This window comes from Lytechinus variegatus, chromosome 11 (genome assembly GCF_018143015.1).
Source record: "Lytechinus variegatus isolate NC3 chromosome 11, Lvar_3.0, whole genome shotgun sequence".
Classification (NCBI taxonomy): domain Eukaryota; kingdom Metazoa; phylum Echinodermata; class Echinoidea; order Temnopleuroida; family Toxopneustidae; genus Lytechinus; species Lytechinus variegatus.
Window position 1 is genome coordinate 9,783,450 of NC_054750.1, and position 24,790 is coordinate 9,808,239.

Sequence of the window (24,790 nt, forward strand, 5' to 3'; positions counted from 1 at the left end):
TTTTATCAAAATTTTAAATCAGGGTCTGTGCCTTCAGACTATGTCTCGAGCCGGCCGGTCGCACGGCCGAGACCATTCGGCCATTTACGTACACGGCACATAATCGAGACCGATCGGCCGTTTACGTATCGATCGAACCGGGCGGGCCGGCCGGCCGCGTACATGTAGTAGGTGTACATTTAGATCTAGGCCCGGTATCTGTGAATGTAAACAACAACCGGCGTTTTGCGCTAACGAGTTAGCGCAATATTTTAGTTTTTACAGACAGAAATCACAGAACATCAACCTCAACGAGAATAATGGGTCTACGCAAGGATGAAGAACATATCAAAGATAACAGAAACGCTTTGGGGTGAGTATTTTCACCAATTTATAACAAATTAAGACAAAAACCCGACCCAAAATAAATCGAGGCAAAATTTGAGTGAGAGACCCTGAGCGAGTGATTGCAAATTGTCAATGACATCATCACCCAACCCTTGCCAGAGCTCCCGTAGCCGTTCCGTAGTCAAGAGTTCCGTCCGCTTCGCTTAAATTAAATTAAGTTTGGTCTATTTTGTTGAGGAAAAATAGGGTTTGAATGGAGTATACCAGTGGCGTAACTAAGGGGGCAGGGGCATGCCCGTGCGCCCCCCCCCCCCCATCGGCTGGCAAAAAAAACAAAAAAGGAGAAAAAGAGGGAGAAAGGAAGAGAAAATTTCAGAGACAGTCTCCAGTAGGGTTACCAAAAGGTCGGCCGATCCAATGAGCAAAAAGCCTATGGGCAAATGAAAAGCCAATTGCAAGTGCGTAAATCGTGCGCATTGCCACCCATCGTCTGTTCTCGATGGCAAAAATGAGCATTGAAATGCTTTTCCTCAGCAAATTAGTTCATCTTAGTTACAAATTTTAGGCTCGTTGTTGTCTATATTAAATTTGACTAATGTGGGATGAAGTGTCTTACCTTCATGTGGTATCGAAAGTGACGTTTGGAGGTTAAATCCACGAGAAATCCACGATTATCGTCGCGTGTATTCGCTATGGAGAAAAATGCGTGCGATCGCATGCATTATTGCAAGCTCGAGATGGCGCTGTTGAACATGGTCTAGAAATTCATAAAAAATAAACGAAAATCCTTTGAGTAGGCTCACAATAAAATCATAAAAAATATGCTTTATGACTAAAACGGCAGTTCTCTTGCCCACACATATCATACTTGTTGTTGCGTAAGAAATCCTTTTTTCATTACAAAAATATAGCAATAAATGTTTTAAAAATTATGTTTTACACATGAAATATGTTGGAAACATCTATATTAGAAGAAAAATGCTTTTTTTGAATGAATTCAAATTAAAATGAAGTTTATACATGCCTGCACTTTTTCCTACTACTCAAAAAACTAAATGGGCCGTCAATCAACGTTGGTTACCTCGGCAAGTAGGCGTGGTCTATCGTGAAGTTCGTTGGTGACTTGTAGACTTGACTCAGCCGCCGAATTTAATTCATTCTCCGCGCACGTCCAACTGCAACTTGTGCACTTATCATCACTGCTAGTGTTTGCCGCACTGAGGACAGATGAAACAATTCAGATAGAGTTGCGCGTGTACAATGAGTGAAACAGCGCGATCGTTTCATGATCGAATGAATTAGTGTGCCTGTCGAGATAAAATTCATCTGCCATGTTATTTTCTTCCATGTTTTATACAACTGCAATTGATTTGTTATATTATTTTCTTTGATATTTTCCTGTATATGTATGTATGAATGTTATTTGAAGTGAATTTATTATGCTGGTGTCCTTGCCATTGAGGACATATGAAGATGAAACAATACTGATAGAGTTGTGGGTATACAAAGAGTGGAACAGCGCGATTGTTTTATGGTCGAATGAACAGTGTGCCTGTCGAGATAGAATTTAGCTGTCATGTTATTTTCTCTGATGTTTTATACAACTGCAATTCATTTTTTATATTATTTTCTGTGATGTTTTCCTGTTTATGTTTGAATTTTATTTTAAGTGAATTAATGATATAAAGATTAATCGAAAACAAAGCAAATAATTATCGGTTTCATTGTATTCGTGATGAACAAGTTAAGGTATAAAAAATGATGCTTGTTTTTTTTTTATTTAAAGGACTTTAAGTTAATTGGAATTGAAAAGGACGTTTAGTGTTTCCTATTAAGTGCATTTTTTTTCTTTTTTTTCATTTCACATTCTCGGGATGCGAACCTCCACTATTAATAAACAAAAATATTTAAAAAATAAAGACTCGCAAAAATTTTAGTACTATAGTGCAACGGTGATTTGTTGATTTTTTTGTTTCATTTACTCAGAGGTACGACAGACAAATACCCAGTGTAGATCAAAATTTTGCTAATGGGGGGGGCTACAATTTTTCTCCCCGATCGGCGCCGTTAAAAAACCGATTTTTTTTCTTTAACAAAACAGCATGATATACCTTTCTTTTTATTTTTCGCACCGCCAGTAGGAGGGGGTGCCGCCGCCCATAATTGGGTCCGGCACCTGGATCTGCCTATGGAATGGATGAGGAATAAGGAAAGGGGAGAAAAATAAAGGTGCCCCCTCCCGTAATATATCAAATATTTGTTAGTGGATTTTGTCGTTCATTCTCAAGTGAGGACTTATTTTTCAACTTTTGATGATTTTTTTCCTAGCAAATTTCACCTATTAAAGGGGGGGTCTAGTATACTAGGTCTTGTTTATTTTTTGTATTGAATGCCTCAACTTTTGAAAATCCTGGATCAGCCCCTGTCAAGGTGTATATAGATGAAAATAAACTTGAATAGGGCTCCATCACATTAATGATTTTCAAAATTAGCCATTTCCTATTTTCCCCGTTTAACATGCACTGTGAGGTGAATAATTCAAATGCTTTCACAATCGCTACCAAAGAAGGGATCAGGGGGCCGGTCACCCCCCCCCCCCCCCCGTTGGCCAAAAAATTAAGAAAGGAAGAAGAAACAGAAGGAAAAGAGAGGGGAAAAGGAAGAGGGGAATGGGAGGGAGAAAAGTGAATAAAATTAGGGAGGGGATAGACTTTGATGATTTAAAAAAAAACATGCAAAATTGACATTTTCGCTCGCGCTTCGCACTCGCATTGCTCATTTTCGATGAGTACATATTGCTCAATAGCTGATATATATCAGCTTGACATTTCAAGCTTTGCAGTCAAAATACAAAACATATACTCTACAGTCAGCTATAGAACATTGAACTTTCATTATTATTTTTTTTTATTTATACCTCGGTCACATTTGCTTGTACGGCGGCCGTGCGGAAAGTCGAAACAGCCATTTCATTCTTTTTTATTGAAACCACCAATATTTAGCTGGCACACACAAAAAAATGTTTAATACAACTGTTTTCTACTCGCCTTAGAAAAAAATGTGACCGAGGTATCACGAATCAATAAAAAAGTGCTTTGTAAAATATTTGTTTTATGATCTGAGTATCAACATTTTTAGCTCACGCTGTGCCCTAGCTAGAGCATTATTTCATTTGTGGACTACCTACACTCTTCATGAAGGCCCTATTTCATAAATTTCTCAAAATCTTATATCAGTTAGCATTGAGCGTGCGTGCTTGAATAGGTAAGTCGTTAGGCATTAATAGATCAGATATTAATTTTAATGGTTAAATTGTCCATTTTGTTTCATCTTGCGCTTAGCAAGAGGAATAGGAAAATATTCATCACTTTCATGTCCGATCCTTTGTCAAATCTATATCAGCTCTTTATTAAGTGCGATCCAAATGCACCTCACAAAGTACTTGATCTGAAATCTATCCTTTTTTCAGATCGGAATATCAAATATTTTAAGGTCGCGCTTCGTGCTCGCTTGGATTTTCGTATTAAAATATATATTCAGAATGCCTAGATTGTAGGCATAAATCGGAAACACGCGCGCGCATGTTTATCCAGATACTCAACTTGTTAGTATTTCAATTATTATCCAGTTTCAGAAAAACAAAATTATGTTAGCGCTTTGTGCTCGCATTTTTAATGTAGGAGGAACCCCTATTACTCATCCTTTTCATGATGTACAACACATGAATCGAGTGTCCCATTTTTTAGGTCTAAATCTCAATTTTTTTTCTGCTCGGGCTTGGCGCTCGCATTAATTGTTTTATAGCGACGATCCTGTTCATGGTCACAATAACTGATTTAAATTTTCCATTTTTTATTTAGAAGAGTCCAAAAAATCGGCTCGCCCTTCGCGCTTGCATTATTTTATTGTTGAAGTAACGTCTCCATTAAGTGAAATAGTCCTTAACAGGTACCTTTTTGATCAGTTCGAAACGTATACAAAAATCCCCGGGCAAAAAATCCTTTCCTTGCATGATGTAAAAAGACACGAATAGACATGTCTCGTTTTTAGGTCTAAATCTTCAAATTTTGTGATCGCGCTTCGCATCAGTTGCTGAGTTGCATACCTATCCTGTTTAAGTTACAAAAAGTGCCTATATATGATGTCAATTCTGCTTGCGCTTTGCGTTCTTAGTAATTGTTTAGTTGCATAAACATTTTGTTCATGATAAACATTGCCCAGAAATTTCAAAGTTTGTGGATCAAAAAATAATTATTTCAATGAATTAGCTCGCGCTTTGCGCTGGCACTAAATAAAAAGGGTTATATATCTATGTTGATTTATAAGACAAAAGCTAAAAAGTAACATTTCTTCAAAGAAACAAATATAAATCATCTTCGCGCGGCCGCTTGGGGAAAAATACGGGTGAAAAAAGAATTCGCCCCCCCCCCTTGACGAAAGCTGAATCAACCCCTTCATCCTATTTGTTTCTCTCCTTTCATCCATCTCTCCATTCTTCAAGGAGCCGCGGAATAGTTTTGAAAAAGGGGCTAAACATGAAATTTTGAATTTTGTGTGTGTGTTTCTACCAATGAAATTATTGATGAAATATAATGCGGTACAAAAATCAATGTCATTCTTTTTTCTGTTTTAAACTACTTGAAAAAAAACTGGGAGGGGGTGGCAATACCGCCACTGCTAGTAATATGATTACCGGGTATACCATCCGTCACTATTTTTTTAGATAATCATGAGGATTGCCCGAGGAGATATCTTTTAAAGGGGTTGCTGGCTTTGAAAAAAAAGCCAAGGGAAAGAAATTATCTCTCTAAAGATAAGTTGATTTTGGTCGAATATCATACTAAACTGATTTCCAGGGGATGGTGCTTCTGGTTCAGGGGCGGCGATCCTGGGGATAGGTGGGAGCTCAATGCCCCCACTTTAAAAATCACTAAAAAGTGCCCCTTTTCTGTTCCCCCACTTTCAACTTTGCTCCACTCCCCCTGTCGTACGTGTACAAAAAAAACGCACCACCAGCTAAAAAAAAAATCTTGGGGGTCACAACCCGAGCACCCCACTTCCCAGGACCATATACAAGGACTCTAATTTATTAATTTTAAAGAAAGCGTGAGTGAGACATCATTTGTTGAAAAAAAATTAGAGACCTATTAATGACTGCATGTGGTCCTACCGGTACGCTAGATCTGCACACAAAACTACTTTCATGTGACACGCAAAAGGGATAGATCTTAGTGGAAAAGTAGGATAAAACAAACAGGTTTTAGAAACGCCTTCGTTGGCGTTCAATTATATGGGTGGTATGATACAAATTCTGCTAGCTTATTCGTACTAATATTTCTGGCCATTGTACTTAGATCTGTATTTTAATGTGGAAACATTTTTTTTTATGATACAAATCGAGCGAGGCAAGCACAGTGATATGGGGCAGAGTTCCAAGTCTCCATGCCCCAGACAGTGGTGTAGCTAGGATTTTTTTCCAGGGTCCTTGCTTTTTCAGGGGGTGTGTATGTTCACCTATATCAGTCACTTGTTAGTTTTATTCTTATAAAACAACATAAACATAAAATAATCTCATAAAAGTGCGAGCGCGAAGCGCGAGCGATTTTTTTTATATACTTTAATGTATTTTTCCTGAAATTTAATTTTCTGGGCAATGTTATGTGTGATCCTCAACAAGATTCGTATGTACCCCCAAGCTTGAACATAAATTTTTATCAACTGTTCTAGCCTTATCGAAAAGAGACCTGTTAAGGACTGCTTACAGTTACCCATGAAGACGGTATATATTTCAATAATGCGAGCTCGAAGCGCGAGCAAATTTTTTGACATTCCGACCTAAAAAAAGTGATCATTCTGAGCACTTTTTGTATTAATTAATGGGATAGCCGATAGGTATTTAACTAAACAATTGATGCGAGCGCGAAGCGCGAGAGAAAGATAACTGAGATTTTAGACCTAAAAGCGGGACACTCTATTCATATTTTGTAAGTCATAAATAGGATATAGTCAATTGGGTATCATTAATAATGCAATCGTGAAGCGTGAGCAGACAATTATTGATATTCTGATGTAAAACTGAATAATTTAAGTACATTTTAAATAAAGAACGTGCACGCTATCGCGCATGTTTTATATTCAGACCTAAATTCTGGGCCTTCTGAATTGTTGAATGGAATTAACATTATGGAATACCCGTAGACAATATGAACTTGGCAAATCAAACAATGTGACCACCCAGCATGAGCTTAAAATGCTGATAATGTAGACCATAAAACGGACATTTTACAGAGCAATTAAATTTGTAAATGAAAAAAAATAATGAAAGCTCGATGTCCGAGCTAAAATATGTGTTGCATATTGACTTCAAAACTTGCTCCACATCAGCCTATTGAGAAAGATATGAATCCCATCGAACAGGCAATTATGGCGCGAAGCGCCAGCAAAAATTTTATATAGTAACATGAAAAGATTTTTTTTAAATTGCAAGTCTTCCCCTCACATTATTTCATTCACTCGTCTTCCTCCTTATTTTTCTCTTCTTTTTTCTTCTGTCTTTCTACTTCTTTTCCTTTTTATTTCTTCTTTCTCCCTTTTTTCTTTACTTTTTTTTTTCTCTTCCAATTTTTTCTGGGGGGGGGGACCTGGGGAGGGGGCCCCAAATCTCAGGGGGGCAGATGCCCCCGGCCCACCGTTGCTACGCCAATGGCCCCAGACTGAATATATTTTTACATCAACTTACTCTAAAAACAAGTGTTTATGTTTTATTTTGTATCATTCATTTTTAAGTATAAGGTAAAATTATAAGTCTCGGAGTGTCAGTTAATGCTGCAAAAGAAGTATAAAGCCTACTCTTTTGCAGCACTATCCAGCTACCGCGGCGAGGACGCCCTCCGAGAAGGTAGCCATATCAAAACTATAAAAAAAATTCCCCTTAGATTACTGGTGGATCCAAGGGGCATAATTATCGAGAGCCAAAATTGTAATTTGTTAATAGGCCCTATTTTTTGCTTGTCAATTTTTAGGGACGAAATGACTTTCCATTTTTGGTAAAAACATTTTTTAAGGCATATCAAATTTGTATCGGGAAAATGTGCCCTCCATAGGCCTTATCCCCCTAAATTTCAGGTGGGGACCATTGGCAGCGGAAAGCAAAATTTTGGGAGGGGGGGCCACCAAACTTTAGTGACAAGCCCTATCCCCCAAAAAAAAGTTTATCAGCACAAATTTTAGGGGAAACCACATGATTTTTTTAGGGGGGTCCACTGGAATTTAGGGGGCACGCACGAAAAAAAAAATTGACAAGCAAAAAAAAAAGGTTATCAACAAAAAAATTAGGGGGGCGATCGTCCCCCACCTCAAAATTAGAGGGGGGGGCACGACCCCCCCCCGCTGCCTATGGGGGGACGTTACTTTTTTTGGCAATTTTTTTTTTTTCGCCCCCCCCCTTTGATAACCTTTTTTTGTCAAAAAGTTTGGTGCCCCCCTAAATTTTTTTTACTGCCGTAGATAATAATGCTCCCCCCTTTGGAAAATCCTGGACCCTCCCTTGTCTAGATATAGATGTTTAAAGAATTAATAATTTTGAAAGTCAGAGTGCCCTCACCCCCCCCCCATGCTTTAGTTATCATAGCATAAAACTTATGCCATGTCTAATCCTTATATCAGCAAGATGTCAGAGCATACTATCCGTCACCAAACGACTGCATTTGAGCCGTTTATTTTTTCTTTTCTCTTCTTTTTATTTTTTGGTTGTTTTTTAATCATTGTTTATTTGGATAAGCTCGGATCCGAGACTAACTGGGACGGTGAACGTACTTTCGTTATTTGGGTAACAATGGGCCGAGGCGAGAAAGGACACGCCCACAATCCCTCGTTCAGTGCCGAGCTTTGTGCATGCGTGTCGACGAAATTTCAACTAAAAATTTGTACACAAAAACTGTCACAATTCGGACCTAATTTAGCCTCAGATTAACAGATAATTAGATCTCTTTGATATACCAAAAGTCATTCACTTGGGGTTTTTGAGTATGCTGATTCAGGTGAGGTACTTTTCAATGCTTTTTAACATAGATTTAAAAACTTAGATTTTCCTTTTGGTAACCCTAGTCTCAGAAATGCAGTGGGAAAGAAGAAATTATTGTTCATTATAATATAATGTTATATCATATTATAATTTACCTCAAGAGAAATTCATGCAGGCGCAGGCTTAGTCTTGAGGACTACATGATGATGTCTTTGTGAATCCTTTGATATCTTCATCATTGCCATTGGACTATCTTGAAGAACCCCCACCCATACGAGACCCACTCATTCAATGAACAAGGTTATAATATAACCTTGTTCTCAGTTATATCTCCATGTGTCAGTAGAGGTGCACGGCCAATATGGGAGACTCTCTCCAATATGGGAGACAATCTCCCATATTGGAGATTTGCTTTGCAAAAGAAACAACACCAACAAAAGCATGATTTTTTCCACCCAAAAATTTGTCTCACTGAGGTCAGAAGCCCATTTGTTTTGTGTGTGATTGACAACAAAAAGACGGTGAAGTAGACGGTGAATTTTTAAAGTAGACCGTGAAAAGGGGTAATTTTTCATGAGGAATCTGCTTATCACATTTTTATTTGCCGCCAAGGTAATCCTTTTGCCGCAAATGTAAACAAAGGAAATTGGTCTCCAAAACTGGAGACTGTCTCTGAAATTGGATACCCAAATTCTATACAAAAGTCTCTGATATTGGAGATAATCTCCCACATTGGAGACAGTCTCCAATATTGGCCGTGCGCCTCTACTGTGTGTGGCAAAATAAGGGTGGCAATGTTTGGCTTATTTTCTCTTTTTCTTTGGGGCAAATGCTTGATATTTTTACACTGACAGTTTCCATTACATCTATTATTCATACAACTTGGCTCTTATTTAAATTTGATTCTTTAAATCATTTTTTTCTTAATTAAAAATAGAGATCAAAAAATGAAAATTTTCTTGCCATATTATTTTCCACCAATAGAGGGCGTACACAATATATGCCCAAAATTCAAGTTTTTGAGTGCTCTGGTGAATGAAAAAATTATTCCCAATTACTAATGAAAAATAAATTGCAACTGTATGGAAATTAGTAATTTTGGTCACAAAAGTGATATTTTAATGATTTTTTAAAGTATGTGCTCTGTACAACATTGGCATACCATAGTCCAACCTCTAGATTCCCCACAGGCAGGGTGGTAGCAGTGAACAAGTTACGAGACCCAGGTCCCAGGTAAACACAGATGAATTTCCCTAGGAAATCCATCTTTTCATAAAAGAATCCTGTAAAATATGTTGATTTTATCAATTTCTACACCTTCCTACGCCTAATGCGTAGGAAGGTTTTAAAAAATGGTCCCTAAAAGTGTAAAAAAATGAAGGTTTCTTACCAGACTGATGTCGTGTAGATCCCTCAATCCACATGTACACAACGCAAATACAATACTCATACTATAGCATCGACCCTTGAACCGCTTATCTAGTTATGTATGATGTACTTCCGATTAGCGATGTTGTTTTGAAGAACAATTTATAGATAAAAATTATTATTCCACAAATACTTAAACTTATTATGATTATGAATAATTAGCAGTATTATATTTTTGTTTTATATAATTTTTACAATAAATAATATTTCCATCCAACCTTTGTCACTCGGAATATCCGTCCAAGTTCACCGTCCCGAAGTTTGGGTAGGTGGAGCATAGTGTAGCCGTAGTGAAGTGGAGTGGAGCCTGCACGAACTTCAGCCGAGGCCGAGGAAATGAATGGGATGCAATCCCTGGCTCCATGGAAAAGTGATTGGGATTGCTGTTGATCTCCACCATCTATCGGAGGTAGAAGAAAACTGACTGACTGACACTAAATAGGATAACTTTAATCACCGTTGCCTTGGTGAAGGTGATGGGTAAACTATGGGAGAAGAGTTTCATGCACCCCCCACTAAAATAGAAATATGGAGAAGGTTCAAAATGATATCATGAATATATCTAGATAGTCTATCCAGCCCGGCGTTATCATGAAATTGGGAACCAGTTCCTAATTTCCAACGGTCACTTAAGTTTTTACGACAAGACATGACCTACCTTCCTTTTCAAGCTTCCTAACTGCTTCATTGATCTTTTCGAATATTGCAATCAGGAACGGCTGTATTTGGGAATCGTTCTCGGCGTCATTGTTCAAATTCTCAGACAGACATCGCTTCACTTGGATTCAGCATAATTTTTATTTAAACTGAAGTTAGCACCAAAAATTATGGGGACGTGTGGCAAACTAATGAGTGAGCTACCGCAGGCCGATCTTTTTGTTGTTTACTTCAGTCCATATCAAACCTTCGGCGAAGACATTTCCCAAGCGAATCGATGTGTGTCTGAGAATTTGAACGATGACAACGAGATCAAAGCCGAAATACAGCTGCTCCCAATTTAGCAGTGGTCGTATTGATCGTGAACTGTGACTGAGAGACTTGCGATGACATTTTCGAACAGTTACTGGTGGAGAAATTCTTTCAAAGTCGGCCGGTGTGAAACTGCATTAGCACAGAATCTAATATCAATGCATCTCTATTTATAAATAAGAATTTTTATTTAAAAAAAAAATCATGGTTTCCTTTGAAAAAAATAATCTGTTGAGACGATTATGCTTGGTTTAATGCTAGTGCATATGTAAACTGCTCAAGCATCCAACATTTTGCTCCAGCGAGATATATTGTGACCTCACAAAACAGGAATTTTACCATCACAACAAAACAATTAATGGGCAATGCACTTATATTTTGCGCAAAGTTTTTTACTGCTAGTGTGTATTTCACTGCGCACGTGCATCTAGATCTTTGATTCGAAAATGATGGACAAAAAAAACTGAGTGGCAATGACCTCTTTATTTTGCACGTACTCAAACTAATTCATAACGCATGATGACCCTATGGCCTGAAAAAGATTAGCGAAACTCAAACTTCCATCAATGCGAGTGATGATTGATGGGGAAACTACCCCTTATCATGTGATCGACGTGTGACCAATCCTTTAGCAAGATTCTTAGTATGTGGAATAAAAGAATACCAAAGACCATCCCAACCAGACCCCATGCAGAAGCGGTAGCCTTTGTGCATTGGTTAACCATAGTCATTACCAAATTTTGACATTGAACATCACCTAATCAATCACTCTCTGTCAATATAGAGGGGTTTTTTTTTCTGTTAAAATCATTTAGGAAATCTGCTCATTTTCTTATACAACATTCGGGACTAGTGAGTGGTACAGGGTGCTGTGAGTTTGTGCCCCAACGCATTTGGCAACATTTAAAAAAAATTGTGACATCACTCCAGTACAGTAGGCCTAAGTACTCTATACAATCCACTACCATACTGTAATATGAAAGAGACTCACCAAAATACATGTAGTGCTGTAAATGTAAAGAAATACTCCTTAAGTCAATCTCCCTTTGTGTCTTCTCATCCATATACAGGTTGATTGAGACACCGATTAGCTTGGAGCCTTCAGTTATGAAGACCGAGCCAAAGGGACTTTCTCCAAAGAAGAATCTTCCCTCCAGCTCGTTCTCTAATTCACCTCGGCGTAAGAAGAAGACGGGAGTCAGGCAAGCAAGGAGGATTGATAACAGTAAGTCTGTTCTTGTTAATTTACAATTTAGGGACCCAGTTGTCTTAGTCAGTTCAGGATATGCCTGCCAGACAAAGAAAGAGGGTTCACGTTCACCCCTTAAGGATGGCTGAAACCTGCATTCCGTGCTTACGCGCCACTCCCTGTTTCGTCATCGCAGGCTATGTTACAGTGGAAAACACTGTCTCTCAGATAGGATGTTTTGTTAATTGGAGGTCCCGTATAGAGGAGAGTCAACGCCTGGTGTAGTGGCCAACCTGCACACCTTCAAATTTAGTTATACATGTAACGGGAGGAAAGACCCTCTGGTCACAGTGGTTCTGTTTACTTCTCCTTTAATAGGCAAGGTATTGTCAGGTGACGGAGGCCACTGCCAATACTTGGTGAACATTATGCACTCGTAGAGGAAAGCAAAAGTTTGAAAAGAGTTGTATTTCACAGATGGAGGGTGTACATGTACATTATACAACGAGAAGATACCCAAATTTCCTTAATTGGGTTAAAAGGTACACTCTTCACCCTATAGTTAGGGTTAGGAAATCATGACAAAATACTTTGAGGTGGATGGATAACGTACAATAATAAGCCAGTTTGTAGTTCCACTTTGCACATAATCAGAAGATTCTGCCCATGATCAGAGGAAGGTCATTGGTAGTACTCAAATGACATGGTGGTTTGAAATTTAATGAGATAAGCACTTCCATATAAGCATTTATATCCACAAGAAACAATGCGTCCACTAACAACTGGTACATGTATTTCACAGTTTGCCAAGTACATTGTACAACATGCTCTAATATGCATTCAAACTAGAAATGCAACAAATACCTTTATGGAGTGTCTATTGGTGTGCTATTTTAGTCACCTGGGGCCCGTTTCTCAACACCGTCATAAGTCTAACTTCTTGACTAAATCGGAGATAGTGAGCTACTTGTCCGCTAACCGTTTCACGAAGCCCTCTTTACCAAGATCGGGTACAACAACCTCACTAAATATTTATGACACCTCCAAACCTGTCACAACTTCTTTCTTAATGACGTAGTGGCATCACGTGGGTAGACTATGACATGCAAAAGTGCCTAGAAATGAGAAAATTATAATCTTACGTAATCAATCAAAGATGTTGAAATTACATCAAAAAACAAGTTGGATAATGCATTCTATGATCATTGTAATACAAAGAATCTACAAAAACTGTTGGTAATACTCCACAAAACCATTCACTTAGTAAAATAATTTATTTTAAGATTCTACACATCAGGCCATCCATAAATGGACTCGTATTTGTCGTTTTCAGACCCCTATTAACATTTTGATAAATTCTATCTCTAATTTATGCATAGAATTTGTCAAATAGTAAGTTTCAGTATCTAAGATTTAAAAGAAAATTGTTAAACTATATTTTGATGATGTTTGGAATCGTAAAATACCGTATAATTATCATCATTTTACAACGAAAACCGTTATGGTTTTACTTTCGTAAACTATTAAAATTGGATATCCCGGGGGTACCCATCTCAACGTCCACGTGATTTTTTAGTCACGAGATCAATTATTCATAATTCCATTTTCTCAGCAATTGAATGCTCAAGTCTTCATGGTCTAAGTATGTATGGTGCATAATATACCTGTGCTATTATTCTTAATAGATGAAATTCCCAATTCATCACAATATTTGCAATTTTGTTATAATTTTTCTTTTTGAAAATTATGCTATTTTGTGACTAAGGCTACGTCTCGTCTGCTCTTTTTACCGATAATATCGATATCAAGGTATTTTAGTTATGAAGCCTTTCGAGAAACGGGTTTAGTAAGATTGGAACTAACTCCGTGGTTGGTGGATAAAGATATGACTAACTTGTCCAGGTGTTGAGAAACGGGCCCCTGGTCCATTCAATTTCTTCATCAGACTGCTATGTACGATGTAAGGCATTCTTACATAATATCTTGCTTTGAAATCTGCCTATCACAATGAAAGAAATGAAAGGTCATTTGACCAAAATTGTCTGTGAAAAAAGGCATGAAGTAACTACAAACTGGTCTATTGTTTTGGTTCCATTTTGAAAGTCCATGTATTACCATTTGCCCCCCCCCCCCCTCCTGATAATATCCACATACATGTAGTTCCTCTTTGAGCATCACCTTTCTTTGATATGCAGACAAATCAGGCATAAACTGAATATTTTGAGTAAATGAGAGACTTCATGCTGTGTAATTTAAGAATGCTAGTAGACACAAGATACCCTGTGACTGGGTGAAATACAAAATATATCCTCTTTGGAAAATTAAAGAGATTATGTCCAATAGGTAATTCAATCACTTTCAACTTCTCTGATGTACATGTAATAATAACAATAATAAATAATCAGCAGTTCTTAGAGATGCACAATACCATATAAATAGTCTCTATGTGTGTAGAAGATTTTTTTTTCTATTGGGCTTATACACGTGCCTCTTAAAAAAGTACATGTATGTTTTTAACACAGATTTGAATCTGTTGAAATCTGCTATTGATCTTATATTACAAATTTGGTGCCATTTTCCGAAAAGCTCTATCACCTAAAGCCTTTGACGTTACTCGTTTTTCCGAGAGAAGATCCTTTGATTGTGAACAAAATTTTGACTGGGTTGTTATTTCTGAATTAACTCACCGAGGTAAGCAGGAGCATTCCCATAAACACACTTAGAAACAAGAGTGAGGACATTAAACAAAATGCGAGCCTTTATGGGAGTCAATGGAGACTATGTAGGATCGGTGTTACATATTCAAATTTCTTTTTGCGAACTAAGAGCCTTGCAGCTGAATTTTGTATGCGCTGGACTTGAGTTTAGAAAGCTGCGTATCTGGTACTCCTAGAAGCAGTCCATTATTACAGTCTAAGTGACTGAATATACATGTATATACATGAATGAGCCTTTCTGTGGCTGACTTATCAATCCAGAAAATATGTTTTCTTACCAATAGACAAATGGCTCCCAAACAATTAATACTGGAAATTGGTGGCTATTTAGGCTCATTTTTATGAATTTATTGAGCAAAGCAGAGTATAATGCTGTTACAGGTAAATGGTGTCTGTGTGTAGCATGGGGATATTTACATTTGTTCATAAAAGTCAAATTATGGCAATTTGAATTAGGTCTGCCAACACTTGATAGGTTACATGTAATGCACATTTACTTGGGAAGTCAGGTAGCTTTATAATATCTCAGATTTCCTTCGTACAGTTTTATTTTTAAAGGAAACTTTAAAACTGTCACTATGCTACTCGGTGTCCACCAAATGTAACATTTCCTGATGCTACATGGACATCATAACAATTTGTTTTTTAATCGAACTATGCATAGGAATATGAGGTCTTTTGCGTCCTGACTTTACAAAGTAAATGTGCATATTTCCATTTTTTGACAGTCGAATCGCAATAATTTGACTCTTGGGACCAATGCTACACAGACAGCGTATTCATTTAACACTGTAATACATTCTTTTGCTAATTTATTTCATAAAAATTAGTCTAATTGGCCCTAAGCCATCCAAAATTCACCGTAACATCAGGGTGACCAGATTTCACAAAATGAAATACGGGACAATCGACAAAAATAGATCAACAAAGAAAGCTACACAGTGTTACACCTGTGAAAATTATAAAGGATTGGAAGGGAGGGTGAACAAAAGAATGAAGGAGAGAAAAAAGACGAAAAAAGATGAATTGAGAAGAAAGAAAGAAAAAATTAAGGGGAAAATGAAGGGAAAAAAAGAATAAATGAAAGTTAGAATAAAAGGATGAAAGAAAAAAATAAAAGAGAGAAAAATGTTTCCGTCATTCTTTGAATTGAATACAGAAAGAAAAAGAAAGGAATGGAAGAAGAATACAATGATTGAAAGACAACATAAAGGAATGAAAGAAAATAAAGTAAGACAAGTGGAATGCCTCTGGCTGTCTCAACTGCATCACGCGATTCAACATAGCAGCAGTGCTGACTTTGAAAACTACTATAACTCGCACAAGATGTTCAGTGATACTTGGTTACTCTTATTTCCACGTTTTATGAACTAGACCAATACACTTTACAGAGATAGGATGGTAATTAGAAAAAATATCCCCAATGTGGCCAAAGTTCATTCACCTCACATGACCTTTGACCTTGATCATGTGACCTGAAACTTGCACAGGATATTCAGTGATACTTGATTACTCTTAGGTCCAAGTTTCAAAAGTCAGATCAATAAACTTGCAAAGTTATGATGGTAATTCAACAGATACCCCCATTATTGCCAAAGTTCATTGACCTTTGACCTTGGTCATGTGACCTAAAATGCGCACAGAATGTTCAGTGATACTTGATTACTCTTATGTCCAAGTTTTATGAACTAGACCATCATACTTTTAAAGTTATGGTAATTTAACAAATACCCCCAATTCGGCCAAAGTTCATTGACCCTAAATAACCTTTGACCTTGATCATGTGACCTGAAACTTGCACAGGATGTTTAGTGATACTTGATTACTATTATGTCCAAGTTTCATGAATCAGATCCATAAACTTTCAAAGTTATGATGGTAATTCAACAGATACACCCAATTCGGCCAAAGTTCATTGACCTTTGACCTTGGTCATGTGACCTGAAACTTGCACAGGATGTTTAGTGATACTTGATTACTATTATGTCCAAGTTTCATGAATCAGATCCAAAAACTTTTAAAGTTTTGATTGTAATTCAACAGATACCCCCAAATCGGCCAAAGTTCATTGACCCTAAATGACCTTTGACCTTAGTCATGTGACGTGAAACTCATGCAGGATGTTTAGTGATACTCGATTGAACCTTATGTCCAAGTTTCATGAACTAGGTCTATATACTTTCTAAGTTATGATGTCATTTCAAAAACTTAACCTTAGGTTAAGATTTTGATGTTGATTCCCCCAACATGGTCTAAGTTCATTGACCCTAAATTACCTTTGACCTTAGTCATGTGACATGAAACTCTACTAGGATGTTCATTAATACTTGAATAACTTTATGGCCAAGTTTCATGAACTAGGTCTATATACTTTCTAAGTTATGATGTCATTTCAAAAACTTAACCTTAGCTTAAGATTTGATGTTGACGCCGCCGCCGCCGCCGTCGGAAAAGCGGCGCCTATAGTCTCACTCTGCTACGCAAGTGAGACAAAAAAGAGGAGGAAAGAAAGAATGAAGGAAAGCAATAGGGTAGGAGGGAATGAGGGAAGGAATTGAGGAAGGGAGTGAAAGAATAAGGGAAAGAATTAGAAGGATAAGTAAAATGAAGAATGAAAGAAAGGAGGAAAGAGAGGGAGGAAGAATTGAAGTGAGGAGGGAATGAAAACATAATGGAAGAAGAGAAGAATTAAAAGAAAAAGGAGAGGAATGGAGGGGGGAGAAAAAAAGTTTTAAGAAAGAAAGAATATAAAAAAGGGAAATTTGATAAAGAAGACGGGTAAGAAAAAGGAGGAAAGAAAGAAAAATGAACAGAGAGAGAGAGAGAAAGGATCAGGAAAGACAAATAGGAAATAAAGATAGATGGAAAATCAAGCAGGAAGGATAGAAGGGTGAAGAAAGAAGGATAGAAAAGAAAGAAAGGTGAGGAAAAAAGTTCAAACTTCAAGCAAAAAAAATCCAATCATCTAACAAAAATCATAATGATATTTGGTGTTTTTTAAATATATTTTTGAAAAAAAAAAAAAAATTTTAGAAATGAATAAAATTTCAGTGATTTTTTTTACTTAAAAATTAGATGAAACATCGCGGCATCACTACACAACAAGACTCAAAACGAAAGCTGAAACAACTAGATCTAGTTAAAACTCAATAAAAAATCAAGAATCTGAGAACCCATAATATATATAGTCATACAAATTTCCCGCCGATTTTGTGATTATTTTGGCATGTTTGGTGGAGAGAATCTGCTCAGATCCTACATGCCTAGCTAGTAGCCTGCCACACAATGGCAGGAGGCCAGTGTCTTTGCGATGTAATGGGTTAGCAAGAAAATCACCGCCGAACTTGCAAAAGTTTATTTATTGATTTTATTGTTGACTCTGCTTTGTCATCTGTTGGTTATTTTGATGAATATTCGTCACTTTTAAAAACATTTTGTTCAATATTCTGAAATACGGGACAAATAGGGGTCCCGGGAAGGGTTTGTCGGGACGCCGGGACAAAGAAGCAAAATACGGGACAATCCCGGGAAATACGGGACGTCTGGTCACCCTGCATGTAGTAACATGTATGATCTTATTAAAACCTACAAACAAGATGTGTATATATATGATACGTATAGTATAATTAGTATTTAAGTTACAATATAACAAAATGTCAAAATTCATGGAAAAACCTAACTGCAAGTACTGAAACCTTGCCTGCAACATCTGTATTTCCAATTCCAGACAATTTTTGAAGATTGCTTGAGGAGGACACAATAAAGAACAGTGTCACAAAGGATCTACTGCATATTGCATAAAAAGTAGTATTTGAATGCAATCAAGCACAGATTTCTGAAACAATTTTTTATTGGTTGTATACATGTAGTTGTTTTGATTTTTAAAGTTACATTTGAATGCTGCTCTTTCTCCAACTTGCCCCTTATGATATTCTTTTCAAATTCTACCTTTTATTTATACATTTTGCTGGGATTTTGATCATTTCAGACAATTTCTTGAAGACATTGCTTGATGAAGACTACCAAGTTGGAGAGCCAGATATCAGTGACTTTATCTCCTCGCATTCCAGTGCTTTTGAACAACTCTTCTTACAGGAGAAAAATATGGAGGTATAAAGTTATATAGTTGTCCTATAAAGTTCAATCATAATTTGAATAATATAATACTACCAGTGATACTGATAATGTAAAAAATCATAGCAATGATGATAGTGAATATGATGATGATGATGATATTGATGAAGGAAGATGATGATAGTAATCTTTATAAAGTAATATGTAATACAAATATTTCTTAGTGGTACTATGATTATTATCCTTTCTTTTAATATGTGAATAGGCATATCGTCATTCAAGGAATTACTACGTGCTGGGTATCCATTTACTTCATTTAGGTCGAGAGTGACAAAAGCTTATTATATCTGGTGAAAGGAACTAGTGCTATGATGGCTGGCAATTCATCTACATAGAGATATGTTTGAATAATTTAGGATCAACAGAACATTTGACTCCCTGACAAAGATTCATGCAAACCACAGTCTTACATATCAATTATGTTTTTGCTTACAAATTGGAATAGTATTGATATTAATGTTATTATCTTTGGCTCAATTTATCCCAGATCTGGAGTGAGTTCATGAATCGATCAGGAGAGGAACAGGATCGTTTCCTACAGGAAGTAGAAGAAGGCATGATCCGGGTTGCCAAGAAAGCATCCCTTGATCAGGACAAGAATGGTAACAGTTTTACCAAGCCAGAGGTCCCAGCTAAAGTAGAGGAGGCTCCAGTGGAGGTCCAGGACAAGAGAAGTGGTAAGATTCAAGCATGATTTTCCTCTGCGGATCCGCAGATTTCTGGGGATTTTGAAATCCTGAAGAAAATAAAACATTTTTTTTTGGGGGGGGCATAATACGTACATGTATCTTGTGAACAAGGCAGAGTCGGTAACTATCATATCCTGTGTGTTATTCTAAATTATCTAAAATGCATGTAAACTTAAATTTTCAATACATTTCTTTGCAAGACACCCAAATCCAGGTGGGTTAGTCGCCCCACTATCCCACAAGCAGTGATTTTTCTCTCTGTCTAATGCCTGGAGATTGTACAGCCGTAATTACCTCAATGGAATTGCCATAATGCATTAGAATACGAAATTCCCCTTCATCCCTAACATAAGCATTCCTTTCAAAGAATGAATTTCAAACTGATTTAGGTAATTGAGAACATAAGAGAGACCCAAGTCAATGACAGTTCATTTCAAGTTGTCCAAGAGAATTGAAATGATATTTTTGCTTTTACAGTGAAGATTTGGGTCAGTTTTTGTCTCACTTTCATTTTAAGCACTTTAGGGTCCCGTAACACAAAGGATAGCGATTGATAGTACACTTGATTTTAACGATTGATTATACATTGTAGTTAATGGAATGTGGTAGAAAACTGTTCTACAATCATTGCTAAGCTTTGTTTTATGCCAAATTTTATGAAGTATCATATGTATAAATTGGGATTAATTATTTGTTAGATATGATAATTGCCTAAATATTCTACTAGTCTACAAGACCTTAATTGTAACTTTGATTGATCAAGGAGTGGGTCTTCACACAAAGACTAGCACAATGAATACTTGCTGTTTCAAGGGGGCCCAAGTCATTGTAGACTTTGCATTCAGACCCTGTAACTTAAGTGAAGGGTTTACACAGCAGACTAATGTTGTAGTTTTCCTGTTTCAGTGTTTGGGAACTAGATTAATGTTGTTAATGCTGATGTTAAGGTATTATTTTGAATTTGGATCCTTGTATTTATCAGAGCATCCAGCTCACTCACCCAAGGACTGCTTCAATAGGATCAGTACTCGTCTTCAAACCATGCTCCGACGAAGGCACCTCCCAAAGGTAAATACTGTACAGTATGTTCCAGAAAAAAACAAGACTAAGAATTATCTATGCTTTATCAGAACTTTATCACAAATATAATAGACAAATGACATACCTTTGTAAAGCTTAATTTCTCCTCTTCTCCTTAAAAGTTCAATATTTTCTCTTTAATATGATGATTCAATCGGAGAAAGTGATCAAGGAATAACAAAGTTCTGTTTCTTTCCATAATGCTTTAATTTCCTGCTGATTGTTCTTTTTGAAATGTTTCATTGCATTATTTATTTTACTTTCCCCACAGGGAGCCATTGAGCTCCATGAAGAAGAACTCCTGATGTGGTTTGCGGAGGATCCTGGATCAGTGTTCATCTCCACGTTACATAGTAGCTTTGATCGGCTCCTTCTCCATGCTGTTTGCCAGTACCTAGGCCTCAGCTCAGAAAGTAAGACTTCTTTCACATTAGCCAGCGATTGGTATTAAGAAAATAAATAATGACTCGCGTCTGGCACGTGACACAAAGCTTAGCAATTTTATTGCACAGTTGATTTGAATGCTTGATTGTGCATAATGACAGTGTCATCAAGTGTTAAATGCTGTTGTACAATCAAGTGCTATGATCAATAATTTGATCCTTGGTATTTGACATATTTCCTTGTATTATATGTCTATGCTTGTCATTTTTTTTGGAACCTTTTGGGGTTCATATCTTTAATCTGTTACTTCGATAAAGTTCATCAGTTAATGAAATAATAATTGTTATGTGATATGATAATGACATAATCTTATCTGGGACAATTGCAGAATGAGTAGCATGTAAATGTTACTCAAAATGTTAAGTGCAATTCTAATATGAGCATCCCATTGAATTAGAGTCAAGTTGCAGTTTATCTTTTAAGTTGTGTTTGATCACGTCTCTTGTGCAACAGGTCCTGTCAAAATGATGATTTTAGACTAGTTTTAAGACTTGAGCAATTTAATTTGTGTTAATCATCATGAGATGGGTTATCTCATGTCAGAAACACTATGAAAATTTTGCTGAGCTTCTCTGACAATTTTCAATAATTATTCAGTGTATGAACAATCACTCTGTGAAGATTACTGGACTAATAATTTAATGAAATGCCCCTTTTATCTGGATGAAAAATTATTTGCAATCCCACAGCTAGGAATACTCCTGGCAACCCATCCCCACCCCTTCAATCTATCATAATCCTCTCTGAAAGCATGATATCTTCATTGCTGATAAACAAGAAATCAAAAGCAGAGATGTATGCAGAAGTGAAAAGTCCTATCTATGGTGTCTTTAAAGCATGATGCATTAAAAGCAGGTCTGTATTCCAGTCTAACTCTCTTTTATAATGTATGTTTCCTTCGTAGGTTTTGACTGTGACGGACAACGGCAAACCCGTGTGGAGAACAACAACGAATCGTTCCGTCCGCCTGCTGTTCTCCTCTCAAGCTACCTGGATTCATTGAGATAATGAAAAGCTTCTGAGGAAAATCCACCACAGGGATAGTCCAGGTATAACCGCTTCCCACATCATTCTTCTTGTCTGCAAGCACACACAACCACACATACAACACACATATTATGTGATACAATCTTTAAAGGTGCTTCATTACATAATCATGAAAGAATCATGATACAAAATTATCGATTCACAAAGTCAAATGTTTAGTGATGTGAATTCATAGTATCTTTAAATTCGACATTGTGATTTTGATATTATGATAATAGCAATGAAAATAACAATTTTAGGGTCTTCATGTAGTCTTAACAATCAGAATACGTAAGTAAAATGGTGCATTCTGGGAATGAGACCAAGATCCAATTGGGTAGTTTGGACTTAAGTTGATACTATTCAAAGCAGATTTGTCACTTTGCATTTAAATTTGAAATGCATACATGTATTGTAAAACAGGACAGGTTATGATAGGAGAGATTGTTATGGGGGGAAAATATGCCAAAAGTCACATCAGTGGATCTAACTCCAAATGAATGGATGGCATATCATTGGAAATAGCATAGTAGATCTTGGGCCCGTAACACAAAGCTTAGCAATTATCGTAGAACATTTTTCTACGATCGACTCCATTGACTACAATGTACAATCAATCGTGAAAATCAAGTGTACAATTAATTGCTAACCTTTGTGATACTGGACCCTGGTCAGTCTGGGGTTGGTTTCACAGATGTAAGTTGGGCAATATTTGGTCCATTGGAAGACTGTTGATATTACGTATAGGTACATGTAGTCATAATCATTGAATTCTGTCTTCATAATGGCATACAGATATATATGTGTAGTGAAATAGAGCTCTTCGATCATGTTAGCATACAGTGGCGGATCCAGGATTTCAAAATAGAGGGGGTGCAAAGAGCAACTTTGATATTAGAGGTAGCGACAAAGACAATTTTATTGGAGCTATAGATAAAGGTTCATTCAATGAGTGATTAACAAAAATATAAAGGGGTGCACCCCACTCCCCTGGCCTGGATCCGCTACTGTCTTTTAGGCAAATATTCTTTGTAAGAATCACTGTCAAATATATCATTTCTCTCGAAAAAATAATAGGAATAACTGCGCATGACATCGCTGTATCGTAAACGACTACCTTGCACATTGTTACTCTTTCTAAGTGAATAGCTGTAGTATGTGTGTATGTATTATGTACCATGTACAAGTTTAAGGTATATTTAACTATTAGCTGTGTGCTCTAAAAGTTTGCTACATGTAGATCGTTGGTTGTGCTCAAGACAATTTTGGAACTGTGACATGATAGAGGTTTGTGGCATTGTCTAGTACTGTGTACTATAGGTTCATAACTTGAAGTGTATATGTAATCTAAAGTAAGTTTGCTAGAACAGAAAGATTGTGGAATAATGTCAAGTATTTGGATGTGAGTCATTAATATCTTGTATCGGTGGATGTGAAATGCTGTAAAAAGTTTGTATCAGTCATTATGTACATGTCACCTCAGGATCTGGGAATTTTTAAAGAAAAAGTCGCGAGTTATCACTTATTAGTGCATAAATTCCTAGTTCCATGCAATATAAATCATCATGTCATTATTCAAACCATCTACAGGGAAAACACTGACTGCAAGGTCATCATTGAATTATGACTAAAAATGTCATGTGGACTTATAGTGTTATTGTTTGAATTTAAAGCCGGTCTACATGTATTTTATGACCTTGATCTCAATTTTCATCAACTGTTTCTTTTTAGTTGTCCAGATATCGTGCCCTCTGTCAATAATGTTGACAACTTTTGTTATTGGTCGTTCTTACATTTATCCCTCAAATTGAGTCATTTTTAATTGGAAAGACATTCTCTCTTTTTTCAATTTAAGTTCAAATTGTTATTCATTCACAAAAACCTGAACAAAGTATTTACATATATATAGCTGATGTTCAATTTTGACTATCATTTTTCTGTTTTCTCAGCAATTACACAATTTTTTTTAGAATTGTTTGGCTCATATTTTTTATTTACAAATTTTTGTTGGTCATTTTATTGGATTCTGTTCAAATGCATTTTGATTTTTTGAGATTTTACCATAATTGGCATTTATGTTTTATGTTAACAGGAATGAGGCTTGATTTTTACCTACTGGTAGCATGGAATGAGTCTGTAGGGCCTACTGATTTGCTGTGAATTTTGATAGTTTAACTATTTGATACAAATTATATTATTTTATCCTATTTATTATATGACATTTGGAGTTCTTATATTTCAATCAGGAATGTATGCAAATAATAGATGTTTCAGAAGGCAATTTTATAATTTTTAATGTAAAAACGATGAATTTACATGTAGTTTCATGTAGCCACAAAGTAACTGAAGTAGGCAACAAAATCTGAATATAAGCCATTATAAAGTGACTTTATAAGAATGAAGCTATATTAATGGCCTTTCTTGTTCAATAATTGTGATTTATCATTTGTGTGTTAATGATATTTTGAAAGTAATAGACCCTTCCCTATTTTGCTGAATTTGGTGACATATATAAAAGATTTCAACAATCAGAGAGAAAGGTGTCATGGTATTGTACAATTTTTATCATGAATTGTGAATTTTCTGTCAATATCTTGTTCCTCCTTATCATTTGAATTAGATGTAATCTGTCTCATTTTGGAGACCTGTGCATTTGTTTTCTACACATGTAGGTTTTAGGCTGCTAATCAACAATTATGGAGCAGAAATGGGAATCAATGCGGTGGAATTATAATCACAATGGACCATCACAATTGTCTTTTGT

General features: G+C 36.5%; 1 protein-coding gene across 1 annotated transcript; it reads left to right on the forward strand.

Annotated features, from left to right (window-relative positions):
• The first annotated feature begins 197 nt into the window (after nt 1-197).
• On the forward strand, nt 198-23,237 carry LOC121423727 (R3H domain-containing protein 4-like). The gene is made up of 7 exons (XM_041619169.1): nt 198-352; nt 11,818-11,972; nt 18,642-18,763; nt 19,275-19,464; nt 20,459-20,544; nt 20,828-20,969; nt 21,905-23,237. The coding sequence occupies exons 1-7, from the start codon at nt 300-302 to the stop codon at nt 22,006-22,008; spliced, it is 852 nt and encodes a 283-aa protein (XP_041475103.1). The 5' UTR covers nt 198-299; the 3' UTR covers nt 22,009-23,237.
• Nucleotides 23,238-24,790: the final 1,553 nt, after the last annotated feature.